Source organism: Periplaneta americana, chromosome 16, assembly GCF_040183065.1.
Source record: "Periplaneta americana isolate PAMFEO1 chromosome 16, P.americana_PAMFEO1_priV1, whole genome shotgun sequence".
Lineage (NCBI taxonomy): Eukaryota > Metazoa > Arthropoda > Insecta > Blattodea > Blattidae > Periplaneta > Periplaneta americana.
In genome coordinates, this window is record NC_091132.1 from 112,874,481 (window position 1) to 112,899,132 (window position 24,652).

At 37.1% G+C, this 24,652-nt stretch overlaps 1 protein-coding gene across 4 annotated transcripts in view; it reads right to left on the reverse strand.

Moving 5' to 3' along the window:
• Window positions 1-24,652, reverse strand: part of LOC138691088 (uncharacterized) — a 106,764-nt gene that overhangs the window by 15,474 nt on the left and 66,638 nt on the right. For all 4 annotated transcript variants that reach the window (XM_069812795.1, XM_069812793.1, XM_069812794.1 and 1 more), the window contains 3 exons: window positions 14,916-15,041; window positions 9,324-9,450; window positions 6,681-7,007 (listed from right to left, as the gene is read on the reverse strand). In XM_069812795.1, coding sequence (XP_069668896.1) covers window positions 6,681-7,007; window positions 9,324-9,450; window positions 14,916-15,041 — 580 coding nt within the window. The remainder of the gene's footprint in view (window positions 1-6,680; window positions 7,008-9,323; window positions 9,451-14,915; window positions 15,042-24,652) is intronic.

Sequence of the window (24,652 nt, forward strand, 5' to 3'; positions counted from 1 at the left end):
AAAGCTATGCTGACATACATTTCATGTAATTTCTTGTCTTATGTGTGCTTGCACTTCACGTTTAAAGGCAATTAATGATAAATCTCTTCTTCCCAGTCTGAATCCCTTGGGGTGACATGGTGAGTTAAAATTTACCTCTTTATCGGTCGTACCAAAAAATCAATATGTAAATAAAAAAAATATATAATATATATTGGAGGATTCTTCACCTCTTGACCACTGTACGCCCACTTATATCAAACCCAATTTTTTAAATATGAGTTGAAAAATGACATCTTACACATACAGAATATATTAATTATTATAATTTTTCCTTTATACACAAAATACAGTATAATGTCGCAATAAATCCTTTTTGGAATTAAAGAATAATATTCTGAGAGACATGTATCTTACAAATTAACAGATTGTTCTTTCCAATAGGTTTAACATACCGGTAGGCCTACATATTACATTGACATATTACATATTATCGGTCTCCTCACAATTTTCAGGCGCAAAGTAATCCCTCATGTGCCTTATTGTACTTTCAGTATTTATGGTGAAGGTCCCATCTGGCTTCTGGAGTGTTGTAAGGTTTATCTCTCTCCTCAGATTCCCGGAAGCAATTTTATGAACTGTGCCCCAAGGATTACTATTGACACTCATGGTGCAAAATTCTTTCCAGGACTTGACCTTTCCCCTTTGAATCATAGCTTCATGGTCTCGCTTTTCTTGTGTGTATTGTTGTTTTCTTTCCGTTCTTAACCTTTGAGAGCTCGCACACGGTGTTTTCGACCGGCTGTGATAAACATTTAGCTTCTGCTTCAAGGTCACTTGAGTTCTGCCGCTCACTCCTTCAGTACCTTTCATTCGACTCTTCCAGAATAAGATGTGATTGTTGTCATGCACTTTGCTATTGGTCAATTTGATTTGAAACTGTTATACAGACCTGGTTGTTTCAACCGTGTGCGAGTCATTACGCAACTTTGTATTGTTTCACTTGGTGTATAAGTATAATGTAGTTTTTTCTTGTATTTATAACTTTTCACATATACGTACATTTTTGTCAGTGTAATACTTTATTTTCACTACTGATCCCCATACATTGCCGTGTAGAAATATGGACGAAGAGGGAGAAAGGATAAGGAACCTTACTGATAGTGTAGAAAAGGAAATGGCCCGGAAAGAAGAAACAAGAAGGGAAGCTGGTGCAGTCAGAAGACAATTGTTCCGTGAAGAAGAAATTATCAGACCAATTGATAGCATTGAATCGGACGTTGAAGAAGAAGATATGGTTGAAGAAATCGATCATAACACAGACTCTGCTCAATCAGCAGATGAGGAAGTAGACCTTGTTCCAGGTCCAATTTATACAGGGAAAGATGGAGTAACAACATGGGAAATGCACTGTCCACCACGTAACAGACGTGTTGGCAAACGTAATATAGTAAGGTTTATACCTGGTGTAAAACAGGTAGCAAGGAGCGCATCGACTCCATTCCAGTGTTGGAAGTTATTTTTTACTGACACTATCATTAATGAAATTGTTAGACATAAAAATGAAAAAATTGAAAAAGTGCGTCCAAATTACAGCCGCCCAAGAGATGCACACAATACAATGAGAACTGAAATGGAAGCTTTTATAGGACTTCTTTATATGGCTGGAGTTTTGAGAGCATCTCATCTGAACCTGTTCGACCTTTGGTCTGCTGATGGAACAGGTGTTCCTATTTCAGAACTTGTATGAACCGGATACGATTCAAGTTCCTGGTGACAGTTTTAAGATTTGATGATTCAAATACTCGACAAGAGCACAGAAGTGTTGATAAGCTTGCTCCTATTCGATCTCTCTTTGAGCAAATTGTTCAAAGATGCTCCGAGAATTTTACTGTTAGCGAATACGTCACTATCGACGAGATGTTGGAATCTTTTAGGGGAAGCTGCAGTTTCAAATAATTCATAAAAACAAAACCGGCAAGATATGGAATAAAGGTATTCTCTCTGGCATGTGCAAAAACCTTTTATAGTGAATATGGAAGTCTACGCTGGTAAGCAGCCTGAAGGGACCTACCAAGTTGATAACTCTGCTAAATGTGTTGTGAACAGGATGGTGCAGCCAATCAGTGGATCCAGGAGAAACGTCACCACTGACAACTGGTTCACTTCAGTGCCGCTTGCTGATGAACTTCTAACAACTCACAAGTTAACATTAGTTGGAACGCTGAGAAAAAATAAGAGGGAGGTGCCCCCTATATTTTTGCAAAGTCGTTCAATGGAAAATAGCAGTGTTTTCGGGTTCACCAAGGACAAGACCCTTCTGTACTACTGTCCGAAAAAGAAGAAGATGGTGTTGCTGTTATCCACCATGCATCATATCAATGAAATTGATCCAGACTCTGAAGAATCTAGAAAACCTTACATGTTGACGTTTTATAATTCAACGAAAGGAGGGGTGGACATGGTGGACGAGTACAAGGCTAGGTATTCAGTTGCAAGAACCAGTAACCGCTGGCCTCTAACTCTGTTCTTTACACTACTGAACATAGCAGGCATCAATAGTTTCATTATACTGAAACACAATATTCGCCAATTTGACATGTTTCGAAGAAAATTCCTACAAACACTCAGCAAGGAGTTGTCTAGAAATTATCTACTTGAAAGACTGCAACTAGAAAATCTGCCGTGTCAACTGAAGAGAAACATCAGAGAAATTACTGGAACTGCCGAAGAAAGAAATCCACCTCCATCTGGAGAAGATGAGGGTCCAGGAAGGTGCCATCTCTGCGATTGGAAGAAAAATCGTAAGTCTAAGACGAAGTGTAATGTATGCCGCCACTTCATCTGCAAAGAATATACACAGTCAACTTGCACTTTTCGTGCTAATCCTGAAGAAAGTGCCGATGGTGATAGTGATGAAGATATGTAATACGTGTGAGGTCATGTGACTAAGTGAGTTCATCTTCTAATATTATTTTCTTCCGTGTTTGTTGAATTGAGGCCTATTTCACACCGATAATGACTATAATGAATAGGACAAGTGGAAATACCGTCATATTTTTTGTGTTACTCCTATACCAGGCTATGACGTTGATGAAAATATTTAACATATAATGTGATTTATATATTTTTCACAGTATAAAGAACATCAAGGTTACTTGGATATTGGCATGTTCATCTTCTTTTTAATACATAATAACAGTGATGTTAATGGATAAAATACAGTTAAATAATGTTTTTGTAATAATAATATTGATGTTAATGAATAAACTGCAGTTAAATAATGTTTTTGTAACTTTTGTGCTAACAGATATTAGCAAAAAATATAGATTCCGCTTCATTTCCGCGCACGGTCGATTCGAGCCATGACGTAAAGTTTACAGGCGCGAGCTCTCAAGGGTTAAATTCTCATTGTTAACAGATCTCTGATACCTACGTCTTAAGGGGTTGGTACAGCTTACAGCAGTGAAATTTTGGAAATATTCAATATTTTTTTCCTTCATTACTGTGTCTTGTACAATAATGAAAGTTAGTATGTGTAAAACACTGTCCTTCTGCTATATGAGGGAAATGTTTTTGCGATTCAAAAAGAATTATATATATATATATATATATATATATATATATATATATATATTTTTTTTCAAAATTCAGTTCACTGTGCAGTGATGAAGCATTTTCCACAAAACTCAAAAACTATCCAACATTCTGTGATGAAATTTTTTGTGTATATTTATGCAAATACCCAACATCCCATCCCTACCTTCCAGTGGTGCAGCTGTTAGTAAGTACAATTTTACAAGCTGAACTAAAGGGAGGGCTACTCATCAATTATCACTGGTCAGCTTGATGAGTTAATGACTGAATTTGGTATAATTTTCCTCTATTCAATACCAAATTCCCTCTTTACCCTTTCCTATCCAGTCCTCTGACTGAACTCTTACTTTCTTCAACCCCGACGGCATTAGAGCATTCGAGGCCTAGGGGTTCATTTCTCTTTCCTTCCTCCTCTTTCTACTTTTCTGTTCCTAGTGCTGACCTGCTATGGCACTAAAATCGTCCTCCAGTGGCTTAAGGAGGGAAAGATGGTGATCAACAAGATCTCCCAGCTAGGTCCAATGGACCCGTCGACCAACAGCAGGTGTGGTCCTCCAGACATTGTGTGTGAATGAAGTAGCCACCAAAACGTTAAAATATGGTGTTCACTTAAATCGGCTACAACTTGCCATTTAAGTGATAATATCTTTGAAAAATATTGGAGTGCAAGAGGTCAAATGACTTTATTGTCAAACGCCTGGCATTAGAAAACAACAACAACATATTACATTGACGACATTATTATACAGATATAATTTCGCAATAACACATATTCGACATGAACAACAATATTTTGAGAGACATATATTTTAGAATTAATATACTGTTATTTTCAGTGGGCTTACGTACATTCACATACTACCTTAGCAACATGAAAAAAGTATCACTAAATTTATTTTTCATATGCATACAATTCTTTGTTATCCCTTCTTTAGCACAAATAGCCTATGTATACAAATATTTAGAGGAAGCTACATAGTTGACAATGTGAAAAACACGGAGTTTCTAAGTTAATGCCAACAACTATGAACGACTGTTGAGTTTCTATTTTAATATGGTCATTATGAATGCTAATCGCACTGAAAATTGCAGTTGCTTAAAATTGGAAGTATCTTAGGAATACGTGAGAAAAAAAAAACATTTTCTATCATTTTACCAGTTAATATTATAGCTTCTATTATGTTTTGCATAAGTTATTTCACACCAACTCTTGTTCCATTGCATAATTTTGGTGGGTCAGCACTTCGCAATAGCATTATTGATGATTCAATATTAAGTACATGGTGGTATTCCTTGTAGTTTCTCGATGCAGTTGGATAAATCACAGCTTGCTCACTACCTGCAACTGTATCGAGAAACTCATACTATGGTCCTAGACTGTGTCATTGCTACTTACTGCATGGATTTTATAGATTTTAGCTTTCACAGTTTATCAACAATGTTGTTTTTAATTTTGTGTTATTTTTCTCATGCCCCTTGAAAGTTGATGTTGAATATAACAGAAATAAAAGACAAATTGACTATAGAATAGGCCATTTTAATATTATACATGCATGCTTGATGGTATTTATTTTCATTTTTTTTTGTTTTCTAATTTAACGTCCATTTGCCCAATTTTAATGTAGCCTATGTTCTTCTTCTGGTTATGAAGGTTAAATATGTAAACTTTGGCAAATATTGGTCGAAGTGTGTAGATTTCTATAGATATAAGTGTGTGACACAGAGCAGTGTGGTATTTTGAAAAATGTTCTACAACTTTCAAAGTTTTGTTTACATTGCACCTCAATGTGTGCCACTCAGGTTGCCCTCAAGATGTCAAGGCGATATTCCATTTCTACCCATACATGTTGTAGCACATCAACATCAATAGTCTGCATAGCTTCAATTATCTTTCTGCAAAGTGTAACAACATCTTGAACAGGAGTTTGATATACACAATTCTTGACATAACCCCAAAGGAAAAAATCCAAGAAATGATATAAGGAGAGTACATGGGCCAGATAACTGGAAATGTGACCCAGAATATCTAGAATGTCATTAGCTCCATCTTGGAAAATTATGGATGGCTGAAGCTATGCAAACTGTTGATGTTGATAAGTTGCAGCATATGAGGGCAACCACACGGGCACATGTTGAGATTCATTGAATGTAAACAAAACCTTGAGAGTTGTAGAACATTAAAAAAAACCGCACTGTTCTATGTCATGTGATTTCGGAGTTATGGTTCGACAATTACTCATTAGTGGCCAATATACATTAGAAATAGTGAACAAATTAATATTCCATATTGTTGATTACACAAGAGCAACACAAACTTTTTAATTATGGGGATGAAATTATATAATAAGCTCCCCAGTCAATATTATAAATTACCAATCAATAGCTTCAAAATTAGATTTTACAATTGGTTATTAAATAATCCTTTTTATTCTGTTGCTGAGTTTTTTAACACAAATTTGTATGAAATTGCATTTTAATAAATAAGTTTAATTGCAATTTAGTTAGTTTTCTTCAATTTAAAAGTTTCAAATTATTTCATGTTTTCATTGTATTACTTAAATTTTACTGTTTCTGTTATTAGTGTTTTTAAAAATATATTTATATGTTTTTTCAATGTATTCCGATGAAACCTAAAACTGTATGTCTAATGGCCAAATAAATTGAATTGAATTGAACTATAATGGTAACAGAACTTTAGGGACACAGTGTACTTTAACAACAAGGGACAAAGAATATAACATAAACAATATACATACTGATAAATTACCATTTCATTTATGAAAATTAATCATAACGAAAGGCACAGGAGATGGCACAACATATGTTGTGTAAGTGAATATAAGCAATGAAATCATATACTGAAAAAAGAAGAGTTCGATTTTTGACAGTCTACAAATATAAGCTTTTGATCTAGTCTACAATGAACATGAAAAGTCTTCTTGCTCCACACTTACAGACTAAACATTCATAAGTACTCTGGAATGAATAGATAAAGTATATTGTAATATAGCCCCTTATTAAAGCTTAATAACTTGCTACTGAGATGCGAGAGGGAGAATGGATGCAACCAACCTGGAAACTCTTTTTCGTGCACACATACACACCTGCGTGATGTGGGAATATCGCTGCCTGGAAGAGGGGAAGGGTGAGCAACCTCAATCACGTCCTGCTGTCCAATCGCCATGTACAGTTTGTCGGAATCAAGAGAAGGTTGAGTGAAGTCTGTCTCGCTTGTGTCTGACTGTAATGTTTCCAGTGCTTCAGCCATATACTTCTTCCAAGGTATACTGCCACCTTCTTTGTCTGAATCCATTTTTAACTTTGATACAATTGTTTGTAGACCAAGATTCCGAGGACAATAATCTTTTGTTTCAAATTCATATGTTCCATCTGGATTTGAAGTTGCACTATCACAGTAGACATAGATGGCACTGTAACAAAGATGTATGCATTGAAAAACCATCTTTTATAAAAAAACACACACACACACACACACACACACACACACACACACACACACACACACACACACACACACACACACACACACACACACACACACACACACACACACACACACACACACACACACACACACACACACACACACACACACACACACACACACACACACACACACACACACACACACACACACACACACACACACACACACACACACACACACACACACACACACACACACACACACACACACACACACACACACACACACACACACACACACACACACACACACACACACACACACACACACACACACACACACACACACACACACACACACACACACACACACACACACACACACACACACACACACACACACACACACACACACACACACACACACACACACACACACACACACACACACACACACACACACACACACACACACACACACACACACACACACACACACACACACACACACACACACACACACACACACACACACACACACACACACACACACACACACACACACACACACACACACACACACACACACACACACACACACACACACACACACACACACACACACACACACACACACACACACACACACACACACACACACACACACACACACACACACACACACACACACACACACACACACACACACACACACACACACACACACACACACACACACACACACACACACACACACACACACACACACACACACACACACACACACACACACACACACACACACACACACACACACACACACACACACACACACACACACACACACACACACACACACACACACACACACACACACACACACACACACACACACACACACACACACACACACACACACACACACACACACACACACACACACACACACACACACACACACACACACACACACACACACACACACACACACACACACACACACACACACACACACACACACACACACACACACACACACACACACACACACACACACACACACACACACACACACACACACACACACACACACACACACACACACACACACACACACACACACACACACACACACACACACACACACACACACACACACACACACACACACACACACACACACACACACACACACACACACACACACACACACACACACACACACACACACACACACACACACACACACACACACACACACACACACACACACACACACACACACACACACACACACACACACACACACACACACACACACACACACACACACACACACACACACACACACACACACACACACACACACACACACACACACACACACACACACACACACACACACACACACACACACACACACACACACACACACACACACACACACACACACACACACACACACACACACACACACACACACACACACACACACAAAAAAATAAATGTTAATTTAATAGGCTTATATAATATGATATCATTTATACTAATACTAATACTGTAACCAAAATTTGTTCGGTAATTTTCAATTTTACAAAATGAATTGGTGTAAAAATGTATAATTAACTATCCTGAGACCAAAAATAGCACATATGTCTGTCTGTTTGTTAACTTTTCACTTGATAATGGCTAAATTGATTTCTATGAAAACTGATATGTGAAATAAGTTAGTTCCCACTTAGATTTTAGGCTGTGTGGCATTTAAAATACTTTCTTTAAGGGGGGGAGGTTATAAAGGGATCTGAAGCAAATAAATTGAAATATCTCGCTTATTGATTTTTTTAGAACATTAAATAACAAAACTTACTTCAAAAAATGTTTCCAACAAGTTTTGTTCTATGCAAAATTGTAATGACTGATATTTAATGAGATATATGAGTTTTAAAATAACAATGCTTTTTAAGTGAGTGCCGTCTCAGTCGGACTAGTATATGAATAATAAAGAGAAAACAAATGACTCTGCATTTATTTAAAGTGGCCTTGCACAACAATTGAAAGATATTCACTTAACAACTTTTTCTATTTGAATGTCATTTATATATTCTATGATATGCATATGTCTTTATCTATACTAATATATAAAGAGAAATTATTTGTGTGTTTGTATGAGGTGGGGTGGGGGAGAGGGGGGAGAGTGGGTGTGTGGGTGTGAGAGAGAGTGTGTGTGCGCGTGTAATGCCTACCCACTTCACTTGCGTGATCCTCCAGTATATGCAAAGCAAACTGTAATTTATTCTCACCTATTGGGATCACTAGGATGAGATGCAACCACATCACCAAGTCGAACATGCTTGCTGTAATCGGTATAATGAGGAACACCACCCCCTACTCCAACCAGGAAAACATAATCCACCTTCTGGAATGTACCTGAAACATAAAGGGGCGGGGACACTGTATTAACACTGAACAAAGTCTTTTTGTTCCATTTGTTACGAAGGGTGATAGCACGGGTTTCGGCGATCCCGCACGCAGTGTGTCGGTGTTGCCCGGCACCAAACTTCGCAAGGATATTCAGCCCTCAACATGGTGTCCTCGGTATATTCGCCGCAAGTTCTACAAGCCAAGGAGTTTATTCTTGGCGCCAGTGATTGGAGCCGGCTTGCTTATTTTAACATCACTATTGATCTACTAGAGCTGGCGACTAACATCTTTATTACGGCTTATGCCGTAATATGCGCAAGGCTATCACTCTGACTGTAAGTGCTGCATGGAGGTAACTAGTGAGTGTGACCCCAACGCAGGAACTTTAACTAGAGCGCACTACGCCTGGTTATATGTTTTATGGCATATTGGTGGATTTCCAGTCGGGTTTTTTCAATTTTGGGACTCCGGCACTGTTTTAATTAATATTGGGTTGACTCTTTTATGGTTAAAATTTTGGCTTTGCATTGTGTAATTTATCCTTATGGTTAGCTTGTCTTGTTTATTCAGAGTTGTGGTCAGGGTAATTGTGTTAATTCGTATAATATTTCTTTTTTATTTCATTGTACCGAAGTACATTACTCTTTCATTGTATTAATTCGGTTAGATTATAAGTTTTTGTAGGTATGGATTTTATAGGATTTTGTTAGGGCACTCGCATTTGTAAGCGTTATATGAAGTACTAATTTCATTGTTAATCTTTATAGTAATTTGTTATCTAGTGCCCTGGTGCTAAGTCTATTAATGTGGAATATTCGTAATCTGGCTTCAGTTTCTGGTTTTATATTGTATACGAATAATGTTATCAAATGTGTAAGTGAAGTCAGAATAAAAGGCAGTCACTAATTACCCACTATGGTTTCCTTGGTCTCGTTATTTATTAGCGAGTGATGACTACTACTACAACCACACCCACCCCACAAGAGGTAGAAGTGTGTATATATATATATATATATATATATATATATATAGGCTGATCAATTTGCTTCACTCCAGACCTATTTATCCTTAACAATCTCCCTGTAGGTTGATATAACATCGGTTCTCCAACACCTCTATAGTCTCCTGGAAGAAATTTTCTTCAATCTCTGCAAACCACTCTTACACAGCTTTCATCACCTCTTCATTCGTAGAAAATCTCTTTCCACAGATGTGCTCTCTGACCAATGGGAACAGTCTGAAGTCACTTGGGGCTACATCTGGCAAGTAGGGTGGATATTTTCCTAGTACCCGGTACTCGTTACATAGACCACTCTTACGCTAAACCTGGAGTAATTTAAGCTTCTTAATCAAATAAATGATTCTACTTACTCTTTTTTATATGCTCACCTGTATGCAATTTCTATTTTATACATATTTCATTGTTATTTTCCATCCGAAGATCATTAAGAACGATGAATATTACTTAATATCTCCTATCTTTCTTCAAATAGTGTTTATATGCCATGTTAAATTTAATTTGTTTTCATAAGTTAACAGATTCTCCCTTCTAAAAAGACTAGCAGGAAAGAAATGGGGATGCTCTAGGAATACTTTGAACACTACATACAAAATGTTTATACAGCCAGTGCTGACATACTGCGGAGAAACTTTAATTACTTCACCTTTCATAAACGAAATAGAATATGTTCAAAACCAAGTTCTCAGACTCATTACTGGTGGAATCAAAACAACTCCAATAGATTCTATGAGATTCCTCACTAATATTAACAGCATCAAAATGACAATAGAAGAAAAAGCACTGATTCAATATGAAAAACTTATTAGATTACCAGGAAACAATTGGCATTCATACAGTCCTCTCTGTAGATTGAAAACTCAAAAAAAGTTTCATATCCATTGTTCAAGAATTAAAACAGAAAATCAATATCCCGAATTTAAAAGAAAACCTACAAATTAAACCAAACCCTTTAACTCTATTAAATATGGAATATAATCTAAATTTAACAGAAGAAATACTGAAATCAGAAGTAAACACTGAAATACTAAAACAATTGTCTTTAGTGACAATTAACATTAGATACCCTCCACAAAACTGGCTTCATTTATACACTGACGAATCCTTGATCCCCAGAGAACAAGGTGCAGGTGCAAGTGTTACGTGCTGTCTCTTCTCACTTTATAGATCTCTTGGGTATGGAACAACAAGTTTTCATGGATAAATCATTGCAATAAGTGAAAGTCTCTATGCCACATCAATAAATTTAAGAATGCAGTTATATTGTCAGACTCCAAAGCAGCTATTCTATCAATAGTCTCCAAACACACACCTTCATCTCAAACAGCAGAAATAACTAAAATGCTCTCTCAATTAATATCACTCAATAAAAGAATTGTATTCCAATGGATACCATCCCACTGTGGAATCCTGGGAAACGAGAATGCGGATGCTTTAGCAACGAAGGGCAGCACTGCTACTTTCAGACCTGTTACTAAATCTACATATTACTCTGTGAAAAGATTTATTAATCTACATACTTAGACTTCAACAAACAAAATTTGACAACACAATCCCATGGGAAAAAATGGAACTCTCTGCATCAAAATCCACAGTTAATTCCCGATTTACCACGAAAATCGTCTGTAGCTGCATTTAGATTGGCAACAGGCCATGATTGTTTGGCCAAACACCTGCATAGAATTGGAATATATCAGTCACCTAACTGTCCATTGTGCAACTCAAACCAAGAAATGGATTCGGAACACCTCAAAATCTGTGCTTCAGTGGCTGGTCATGATAATATCTTTGAAAAATATTGGAGTGCAAGAGGTCAAATGACTTCATTGTCAAACGCCTGGCATTAGAAAACAACAACAATGATGATGCACATTGGGAGCAACATATAAGAAATTATTTTCCTACACAATCCACGCTATATTCACGTTGTTTTGAAATGATTAATCGAAGATGGTTTGCTTATTGTTTATTACACGCACATTTGTATGTAAATTCTATTCCATACTTTTTTTTTCTATCCCACGATCATTAAGAATGGTGAATATTATTCATGCTTGTTTCCTGTATTTCTTAAAATAGTCAGTTTTTGTTTTATCGTTATTTACGTAAAAATGATGTGCCAAAAATAATAATTTCGTACACACTCCACATCCTGTATATTCACATTTGTTTTTCAGTGATTTATTAAAGAATGTACCGGTACCTTCAACTCAAATGTGATGGACCGGTTAATTATCATAAATTAATTGTATGAAGGTTTGGGGGCCAAGTCCCCAAGAGGGGCTTTAGGGGGCGGAGCCCCCTAAAACAAGAAGGAACACATTATAAAATGTAACTCGTACCTTCAACCCAAAGGTGGTGGACTGGTTAACTACTATAAATTAATTGCACGAAGGTTTGGGGGCCAAGTCCCCAACAGGGGTTTTAGGGGGCGGAGCCCCCTAAAGCAAGAAAGAACACATCATAAAATATAACTCGTACCTTCAACCCAAAGGTGATGGAGGTTTATTAGGCTACTATAAATTAATTGTATGAGGGTTTGAGGACTAAGTCCCCAACAGGGGTTTTTAGGGGACGGAGCCCCCTAAAACAAGAAAGAACACATAAAATGTAACTCCTACCTTCAACTCAAATGTGATGGACCGGTTAATTACTATAAATTAATTGCATGAAGGTTTGGGGGCCAAGTCCCCAAGAGGGGTTTTAGGGGGCGGAGCCCCCTAAAGCAAGAAAGAACACATCATAAAACATAAGTCGGGGTGTCGGGCACTGAAAAGTACCTTTTGGAAAGCATGGTGATGCGCATTTGACAAACGCAGTGTACGTACTTGCTAATAATCCCTTTTTATTTGTCGTTATTTACGTAAAAATGATCCGCCAAAAAATTCCCCCTAAAACAAGAAAGAACACATTATAAAATGTAACTCCTACCTTCAACTCAAATGTGATGGACAGATTAATTACTATAAATTAATTGCATGAAGGTTTGGGGGCCAAGTCCCCAAGAGGGGTTTTAGGGGGCGGAGAAGCCTTAAGCAAGAAAGAATACATCATGAAATATAAGTTGGGGTGTCGGGTACTGAAAAGTACCTTTTGGAAAGCATGGTGATGCACATTTGACAAACGCAGTGTACGTACTTGCTAATAATCCCTTTTTATTTGTCATTATTTACGTAAAAATGATGCGCCAAAAATAATAATAATAATTTCGTACTCACTCCATTTCCTATATTCACATTTATTTTTCAGTGATTTATTAAAGAATGTACCGGTATTTAAAAGACTAAATTAGAAACATGTTACATAAATCACCCTTGTGCCAAAAGAGAATGCTCCCTGGACCAAATTGTCGTATTTTGCAGTGGTCGTCAGTACTCGCTGAAATGGGTAATAATATAATAATATAATCATGTTGTACGTAGCAAGATCGATTATTCAATTGATAGGATATTTTATGAGGTTGTCACGATTGAGATATCTATTGTCAATTGCTTTTATTTGTCAGAAGGCCTCGACTGACGGGTATATAAGGACTGGGTGGAGGTCGGGGTTTGGGATGGCTCACAAGCAACAAGTTATACTAAATATGTTAAACATAAAAACGACCTATGTAACGAGTACCGGGCACTAGGAAATTACCCATATCTGGTCAATAGTTGATCTATTACGCCTAAAACCAGACTGATGATCCCCAACAATTTCATCTACATATGGAGTTAATCTTCTCAAAAGAATATTGGACAAAATTTTGTACGACATCAACAAAAGTATCATAAAATATTTGTTTCTTCTAGAAATTTCCCTGATGCACACTCGTTTATCATCATGATATCATGGATTTTACCAATTTCGTGCGTGGTTACAGTCACTAACACCCCACCAGCATGCTGGTCTTCACATAAGGCTCTACCACACTTAAACTCTCAGCACCACTGTTTGAATATGTCATATGATACTGCATATTTATCCAAAAATCGCGATGAATTGAAGTGAGACACTTTAGTTTTTTAAGGTACTTTATCACAGATCTTTGCTCAATGCATTCCATTTTAAGACTAATGTCTGACACTGTTAAACCTATTGGTGTTGTGATATACCAGAAGCAGAGAGGGAAATGTAAATTTTTAGTATTTATGTTCACAAATAAGGTAGCAAAGGTAAGAAATAAACAATACCATCTGCTTTGGAAAGAGGAGATAAAGACGGAGTAGTAAGTGGAAGACAATGAGAGGGGAAAAAGGATAAGAAAGAAGACACAAATGAGATGAAAGGAAAAAGGAGAAACAATATGAGAAGGAAGAATAGGAGGAAAAAGAGGATGAACGAACAGAAAAAAGGAGAAAATTGAAACAGAAGGAAGAGAACGAAAAAAGAATATTATTATTATGATTATTATTTTATAGTCTCCTATCTCCAAAATAATTCACAAGGTGCAAACTTGGAGATTTCTTACCGAGTAGCCTTGTAGTGGTATTCCCTGCAGCTGTCATGGCTTCCCTAGTGTGTCCCACACTTGGAAGTTTAGTACACACTATACGATGAGCTCCTATATTACCTAGTGTGTACACATTCGATTCCCCTGCAAAGCAATGGTACCAATTAATATGCAGTAAAGATATTCTAACACAAAGTAGTCTTACAAAATGCATGTTTCATAATATCCAATCTTGTCAAATCATTAATAACTAAACACTCCTTACTTTTGTTATTTTACTATAATGATGAAATGTTAATTCGTATTCATTTATCAAACAAAACTTCATATATCATCATAACACACGACAGTAGGCTTGCTACTATAGCATGACATATTTTAATTAAAAAAGAAATGTCTATATTACTTACTTACTGGCTTTTAAGGAACCTGCAGGTTCATTGCCGCCCTCACATAAGCCCGCCATTGGTCCCTATCCTGAGCAAGATTAATCCAGTCTCTATCATCATATCCCACTTCCCTCAAATCCATTTTAATATTATCCTCTCATCTACGTCTCGGCCTCCCCAAAGGTCTTTTCCCCTCTGGCCTCCCAACTAACACTCCATATGCATTTCTGGATTCGCCCATATGTGCTACATGCCCTGCCCATCTCAAACGTCTAATGTTCCTAATTATGTCAGGTGAAGGATGCAATGCGTGCAGCTCTGCATTGTGTAACTTTCTCCATTCTCCTGTAACTTCATCCCTCTTAGCCCCAAATATTTTCCTAAGAACCTTATTCTCAAAAACCCTCAATCTCTGTTCCTCTTTCAAAGTGAGAGTCAAGTTTCACAGCCATACAGAACAACCGGTAATATAACTGTTTTATAAATTCTAACTTTCAGATTTTTTGACAGCAGACTAGATGACAAAAGCTTCTCAACCGAATAATAACAGGCATTTCCCATATTTATTCTGCGTTTAATTTCCTCCTGAGTGTCATTTATATTTGTTACTGTTGCTCCAAGATATTTGAATTTTTCCACCTCTTCGAAGGATAAATCTCCAACCTTCATAGTTCCATCTTGTACAATATTCCGATCACGCGACATAATCATATACTTAGTCCTTTCGGGATTTACTTCCAACCCTATCGCTTTACTTGCTTCAACTAGAATTTCCACGTTTTCCCTAATCGTTTGTGGATTTTCTCCTAACATATTCACGTCATCTGCATAGAGAAGAAGCTGATGTATCCCGTTCAATTCCAAACCCTCTGTGTTATCCTGAACTTTCCTAATGGCATATTCTAGAGCGAAGTTAAAAAGTAAAGGTGATAGTGCATCTCCTTGTTTTAGCCTGCAGTGAATTGGAAAAGCATCAGATAGAAACTGGCCTATACGGACTGTGCTCTAAGTTTCACTAAGACACATTTTAATTAACCGAACTAGTTTCTTGGGAAGAAATGTTTATATTAATAAAATTATGTATTTATAAATATTTTTTTATAAAGAACGAATCTTAAAATAGAATTACTAATATTCAAATCTGCAACAGCTCACTTTTACCAAGAACTTTATACACAGACATTCACATATCAGGCAAAAATTTATTACCAAATCTTGTCAGCAATTTTAAATTTAAATATAAATGATCTGGAACAATGTTATTCTTCTGGGGTACCATTTTTTACTTTCACATTGTACAAAGTACAGAAGAACACTGTAATTCTGCAAAAATTGGTTTCAAGCTCAGACTAAAAAACACAAGAAACGAATCGACGGCTTTTCTCGTGACCTATTATCATTCCTTGTAAACACATGCTACGCGTGATTTAAATCATTAAATTAAGCTCTCATATTCATCTGCTTCCATTAATACTTTTGGAACATGAGGTTTCTTGCTTAGTTTATCGAATTACCACATGTTATTAATTGAGAAAAATTCGCTCCGGGGCCGGGTATCGAACTCTAGACTCCCAGTTACATGCACTAGGATCTCTAACCACTGATCTACGCCGAGACTCAATCCACAGTATCAGATCGAATCTCGTAGATTATCGGATTACGTATTTCCTATTTCAGCATACCTATTCTTTCGGTTATTTATCCAACGTGTCGATTCCTGTCGCTTCTGCAACTTATTTTCGTACTTCATGAATGTTTGTTATTAATGAAGACAATTCCACACAACTCATATCTATTTTTCGCCTGTCGCTTCATGAAGTAATAAACATTTGCAATAATTTCTTGGTTCTGGTTATGCAATGCTTTTTCCCTCTTAATTTAGAAAATGCAGGAGGTGAACGAGTCATTTGCGGCACTCCCATGAATCGGACTGTACTGTGGTGTGTTCGTTATTTAATAATAACGATATGAGAGGCGAGTGTGAACGTATAAACAACGACAGACAGCCTTATGGCAATTCATTCTTGCAGTTCTCACAAAACAAAACATTGGCTCGCCTACTGGAAATGTCATTGAGGTCATCTGCTGAAATTGGTGCCTCCGACTATACTGTATTTATAATCTACGTTACCATTAAAATTTAAATAAATGCTTGTAACTTTACAATACTTCTATATTGTGTGCAATGAGAAAATAAAGATGATATTATTTCTTAAATTTGTACGAAATATTATCGATCAACAATAAAATCTGCAAGGATATATACTTACCTTTCAGTAAAATTTTAATTTTGGAAATTTGTAAGGTACGGAATATGTAACCTGATATGTTAACTTAATACATTTTGTGTAAGGACTGAATATCTAACCAAATGATCTCCATACCATACAATAAAAGTAACATGCAGTAGGCCTATATTATAACCCAAGACACCATGGTACAATAACATCCCAATTAAATTTGCAGCTAAAATAATATACACATATCTGTGATTACACATTTGAACTGCTCGAAAAGTTAAGGCTGGTTCACAATAAACTGGGAACGAGAACCAGAATGAAAACGAGAAGCAGAGGACGTGAATATGAACATTTTTGATTCACAATAAACCGAGAACGTAGACGGCTATGCATATCGATATGTCAATAACGATATGTAAAGTCGATATTATGCATTCTAATGTTATTTGTGTATAATTGATCAATGACGTTCTCTCATGAGTACAAGGCAGCCAACATAAACACAGGTTAACCAACTTCAAAATTTCAATTGAAACATTTCATTAGGTACGGTACTATAAACATGCCCATGCATCTTTATTATCACAACCTATTTTAAGTCTACCATAACGTAAAATAATTAGAGAAGAAACATTTGTAATAGAACAAAAATGAACACAACAGTAGTTATTGAATTGAAGCGTGAATATGTAGTGGGTAATACAACCAATACAGTAATAAAATATGATTCGCTTCCGATCGGTGTTCAAAGATGCAGCTATTGAAAGCCACGTATTCTCCTTCATTTTCTCATCTTTATACGAGGCATGCTGCTTATCGTAAATGTGAGGATTTCAATATTAGAATCTCATCAAATAAAACTTGCTCCATGATGCACAGCACAGAACAAAATAATCCATAGGTTATGTCACGGTCTTCTTGCTACAAAATATACGACGACAAAATACCTTTTAGATGGCAATAGAATGAATCTAGTGGGCTGTGATCGGAAACGTGAACACCAAAGTTGAAACCTGGCCAACTCTCCGTTCCCGATCCTGGGCTCCGGCAAGCTTTTCGTTAATTGTGAATGCTCACATTTAAATGTATACATTTTAACAATTTTACCTTTTTCGTTTTCGTTCTGATTCTCGTTTCTGGTTTATTGTGAACCAGCCTTTATGAAAATTGGTTCTCAGATTACTGATAGGTAATTTCCATATAGAACAATAAAAGTTTTGCAGGAATAAGATTATTCTGGCACATTGTACGGAAGAACTAGTAAAGATAACAATATTTGAACTTTTTTTCTAACAATAGAGTGACTGACTAGAATTGCTAAAATCAGTGTTCAACTATGTGTATACATGTAAGCCTGATGTACACGCTTATCCTGCTAAAATCCCACCAAATATCACTAATCACAAGAAAAGTTAACATACATTAATTACAGTTATGTACAGCACATGGAAAAAAAAATCAGTTATTTAAATACACAAATCTGCAATATGCTCAGCTCATCACACATATTAACAACACCACAAATTTCCCTGTAAAGCAAAGCATTAATGGCCAACATACATGTACAAATGATAGGTCTATATAATCTACTGAACTATCGAAGATATAAATTGTTTAACAAGTTCCTTTTGTAGAAAACAATTGTAAATTATAAGATATTCATAAAAAAATAATAAGAGAAATCATCATCATCATCATCCTTATCCACCTCAGTTTTAGACCTCGCAGCCTGTTGCACTCTCAATCAGCTGCTTATTTTATTACCTTTTACTGGCGCATTATTTGTAAGGGATTATGGGTCTAAATCATCACCATTCACCACTAATTTTCCTCCTGTGGTCACTATCACCAGTTATAACATCACGCACCTTATGTATATAACAGACAGGGATAACATTTTTATGACAAAAATTATGCTATTACACTTGATATATAATACAATATTATAATTTTCTCACAAAGTATGCTGACATGGGACACATAACAATTTAACTTGGAAGTGGACAACTGTATAAACCCAGAAACAAAATTTAGGCCACCTAAATTTTTCATGCTCAGTAAGCACTGAGCATGCGCATGTTATAACTGGAACTTGGAAAATTCAGGTGGCCCAAATTTTGTTTCTGGGTCTGTACAATCAATGCAATACAGTAATATTTTTGTTTTTCATAATAATAATAATAATAATAATAATAATAATAATAATTATTATTATTATTATTATTATAACTGGGAGCATGCCAGCCATATTTCATAAACTGAAATCATTTGAAAAACAATAGAGAGTACAGATTTAACAAAATTTGGTTGAAACTTCTACGTGGAAAATGGGTCCACTCCCAAGAATTCGAATACAACTCATTCTTGCTTCTAAGATTCTAGGCGTGGAAAGCAGTGCCTGGTATGTGGAGGCATAATGCCATAGTGTTTCCTTGAAGTTCAGTGCTCACTGGTGTTGCAGAGTGCAATGTTGGCTTGTGCATATTTGCATGGTCTTTCTCATTATACAGATAGATGCTAATATATCTAAGATTATGTTTCAAAAATTATATTTAAGGCTCAGTATATGGATAAAAAGATATAAAATTCAAATTGAAGTCCATGCAGTATCACACATAAGTTTTATCTGATCTATCTCTTAATTCATATTCAGTTCAAGTAGCTAGTCACTGTATGAAATTCAAGTTAAATTCCTAAATTAGCTGTGTAACAACATCATACTAAGTTGCGCCTAATGACTTTTGTAGGAGTATTATAATGTTTCCTTCTGACATATTTCAGTACGGAAAATTGCTTGTGCAGTACTATGAATTTTCATGAACACTGTATCTGAACATGATCTGCTTTTCAGAACTAAAACTTATATCGACAAACATATTGTGACAGCCGGGATACAATCTCACGACCGGCAGAAGGAGGGCAAGGTCGGCGGTGGCGCGGCAAATGAAGTTGCGCACGCATCTGATTCCTGGGGCATGTGCTGTGGTGTAGAGAGGAGAGGAGAGACGGCGCGGACGTGACGAAGGGAGAGGGGGAAGTAAAGCAGCTGGCAGCAGAGAGGGAAGAAATCCAGAGAATTTGGGAGGTGCCATCTTATGGACATCCATAGAAATTTCCAGCATCGTACTTTCCCGAAACTATGGTTTGGTTATAAAAGAAGAGACGCAAGTGAGCTAGGAGCAGTTGTTGTTGTAGTCGTTGGACAGCAAGCCAGCCAGTCTTGTGTAGCAGTGAAGCCAGCTTCGAGACCGGAATTCGACTTGAGTGTGTCCGCAGCTGTGTGAGCGTCCGAAGTCCTGAGTTCGAGTGCAGTGGACCGCAGGTGGGGGACCTGAGTTCGAAGTTCAGTGGACTGTCTCTGAAGGTCTGGGGTTCGAGATACTGGAACTCGAGTAACTGAGCTAGAAGAACTAGCCAAGGCAAACGAACTGTGAATGAGAACTGACAGTTCTGTGTTGTAAATAGTGCTTTGTGAACATTAGTTAAGATTAGCAGTACATTGTTGTTCTCAATAATCCAAGTAAATTGTCATTGTCGACTGTGGAGTGCAATAACGAATACTGTGTTGCTGGGTGGAGTGGAAATTCCATTGTTGACGGGAGTATTTAAACTAAATTATAAAGTGACTATTGTTGAAACAATAAAATTACATTATTGTTGGTAGAAAAGTTACAATATTTACAAGTGTAAATAGTTAATAAACACATGGAAGAGGTTTTAGTCTTTCATTATGACTTTTGGTGTTCCAAATAAGTACTGTAATACGATTCTTGGCATCTCTCAGTGCAGTCCCTACCCGGAGATCCGATTGAGGGACTATTTCACCTCCGGAGATCGCATATTAAAATTATCAGGAGAAGAGGCATGTGTTGCTTTCAGAAGCTCAGAGGATCCACAACACCAAGTTTGAAAATCAATGGTTTAACACAATAAACACGTGTTGCTCCCTAGTGTACAACACAATGAACAAAACTACACACAATAAAAATGAACAAATGTGTACTCAATCACACAGCAAATAAAACTGAACAAGGCTGAGTATAATATGCTGCAAGACTAATCTTGTTATGAGAAACTGGGGAGGCAGCCAGCTGTGCAATCTGTGAGTGCTGCCTTCCTACCAAGCTAATGCTTTCCGAGCAATGTCGGATACCTCGAGTTGCGTCATATGTGAGAAACCAGTTACTACACGAAAATGCTTATACAATTAAAAAATCCATGCAAATGACAACACTTCGTCACTGTACAGTTGCTGTATGAAGTATTAAATTCAGCAGCACTTTTCCCAAGTTTCACAAAAATCATAAAGGTCCCACTCTGTTGGTTCACTGGCTTGACTGCTGCCACATAATCAAGTATAATCAAGAACCATTGTAGCAAAAAAATGGTACAGTGTGTTCGTAGCTCGGCCGGACCGTTCCGCGGCAGCCTTGGACTGGGTGAAGATTGGCGCCCCTGCCGCCAGAGTTACACATAAACAACCGGCAAGTCATGGATACGGAACACCAACTACTCTACTAACATTAGGCTTACCTGCATCACAACAGATGTTGAAAGTGATGATCTTCAACTCGAACATATTCCCTATATCTCCGAAAACAACTCTGGTTCACTCGCAAAAGTTCATGTTGACTGATTGCCTGTATTTCTCTCGTAATGTTATCCTTCAATTCTTGTAATGTGTGCGGATTTGATGCATACACTTTATTCTTTAATGTTCCCCATAAATAAAAATCGCATGGAGATAGGTCAGGGGAACGAGGTGGCCATAATCCTTGACTAATTATTCTGCCATCAAACACACTTCGCAATTCATGCATAGAATTCGCAGCGGTGTGTCCTGTAGCTGAATCCTGCTGAAACCAGCCACTCAATCGTTCATTTCTTCTTAGTTGCGGAAAAAATTATTTAAAATTGAAGTTCATAAACGCGTGAATCAACTGTTGTCTCGAAGAATATGGAACTAATAATTCTACTCGCACTCACTGTACATCAACCCCCAACCTTTGCAGCGTGGTGAGGAACTTCATGAATAATATGGGGACTTTCGGTAGCCCAGTATCTATTGTTCTGAGTAGAAACATGCCCGTGAAGATAAAACCACGCTTCATCAGTGAAGACCGTTAAAAGTGGGTCCACGTCGCCATTATGGACTGCACAAACCAATTGCAATAATCAACCCTACTTACAGGATCTTGTGGTTGTAAAGCATGAACTACAGTTACCCTGTATGGCTTAAGTTTCGTTTTGTTGCCACAAAAGCTGACGTCTTGGAAATGTTAACCTCTTGTGCTAAACATCGCAGTGATTTGGGGAGTGAGTGCTCTAACCGGGCTCCTACTTCATCAAGCTTCTCTTCTGTCAGTACACGGCATTGTTGAACACGTTTCTTGTTCAAAAAAGATCCTGTATATCTGACTTTATTGACCTGCTAGGAATTCGAACACCTGCAAACCGATGTTCAAATTCTCTTCGACACCTTCTTGCAGAAGAGTATTTCACATACGCATCATAGAGAAAAATACGTTGTTCCAAAGTGTACTCAACCATTATTAATAGACGCTTTATCACCACGAGACAACACAATTTTACTCACAACACGCGCACAGACGTCTTTCCCTCACGACAGATCCAACTCGACTGACTGGCGCGTCAGCAGTAGCTACAGCACTACTCTGGTGGCAGGCGCACCAATCTTCACCCAGTCTAAGGCCACTGCAGAACAGTCTGGCCGAGCTACGAACGCACTGTATATTTGTGAAAGTGCAGAAATATACACAGCAGTAAGGAAATAATTATATTCTATTGCTACAGAAACAGAACTGGCTGATTATTTATGCTTTGTCTTCAGTATTTCTGTTTATATTTACCGAATGCAAACAAAATATTCCCGTCATCTAGAAGAAAGAACTATGTGCAAATAGTACATGCAAGAAGGTACACTGAACGTTGAAAGCATTTCTTGTATCAGATATTCTGAGAATAATATTTTACAGTCGCAAACTTTATGTGTCGCAACTTTGCAATATTCTGCTCTATTTTGTATAATGAGAAAGTGGAAATAACAGAAGCAATAACTTATCAGGATCACTGTGAGAAACAGTAACTGCTAAATATGCTTACATACTGCATTCACTGCACTTCGCAATGAGAAATAAGAATAAAAAATAAAGGTTTTAGAAATTACACTTTCGTGCTGGCATTTATCAACATGAATGTGCTACAGCACAGCCACTGAATTGACACCATTCTCAACTTACTGTAGATTCGAGTACCATTTTTGTGGCATCTTAACTGAAATGCTGTAATGCTCATTGAGAGTCAGTGAGACTTATTACAGTCATAACATTATCAAACTGTCTTGTAGTTTGCATGCTAGCTCAGTGCACAAACTACATGCTGAAAATTACTTCAAAGTCAAATGCAAGAAAATGAGTACATATCTGGGACATAAGTAAAATATACATTTTTAAAGAATTATATTCGCATTAACATTCAATTGCAAATGTAAAAATAAGACCTGGAAGGTTCCTAAAAGACACTTGCAAACAGAATAAAATCACTATGATGTAAAGTCTAAAGTAGTGAATGCAAACTTTGGATGTACAAGGCTGAAATGATAGTGACGTGCTCGATTAAATAGCGTTTAAAATTGATCTAGTATGTCGATCAAAAACGAATATATTAAATTGCTTCAAATTAAATTTGAGGTGGAGGAAATCTCTATGTACATCAGGCTGTCGACTTCTGTCCCAAGATACCTGACATTATTAATACACAGTTCTACACCTCCTAGAAGTCTTAGCCTTTCAAAACTTTCGCAACAATGTTTTATATTTTCGTGATTCGAATATCAGAGAGTAACTAAGTCTGACAGGCCTACAGACATAACCACTACGTACTTGAAGTGGAAATCTGAGCGAGAAATTCCTGAATTCCGACATAAATCAATATACGAGCATCGGCAAGAGGTTCGTTCCAACAACAGTCAGGAACCGTCCGTAACTATTGTGAGCATGCACAGTACAGAAAAAGTGTTCCAACACAATCCGAACCAGTCCTGAACCAGAAACATGTACTGCAGTCGGGCGTTCCAACAAACTTTTGATACGAGTTCAGAACGGTC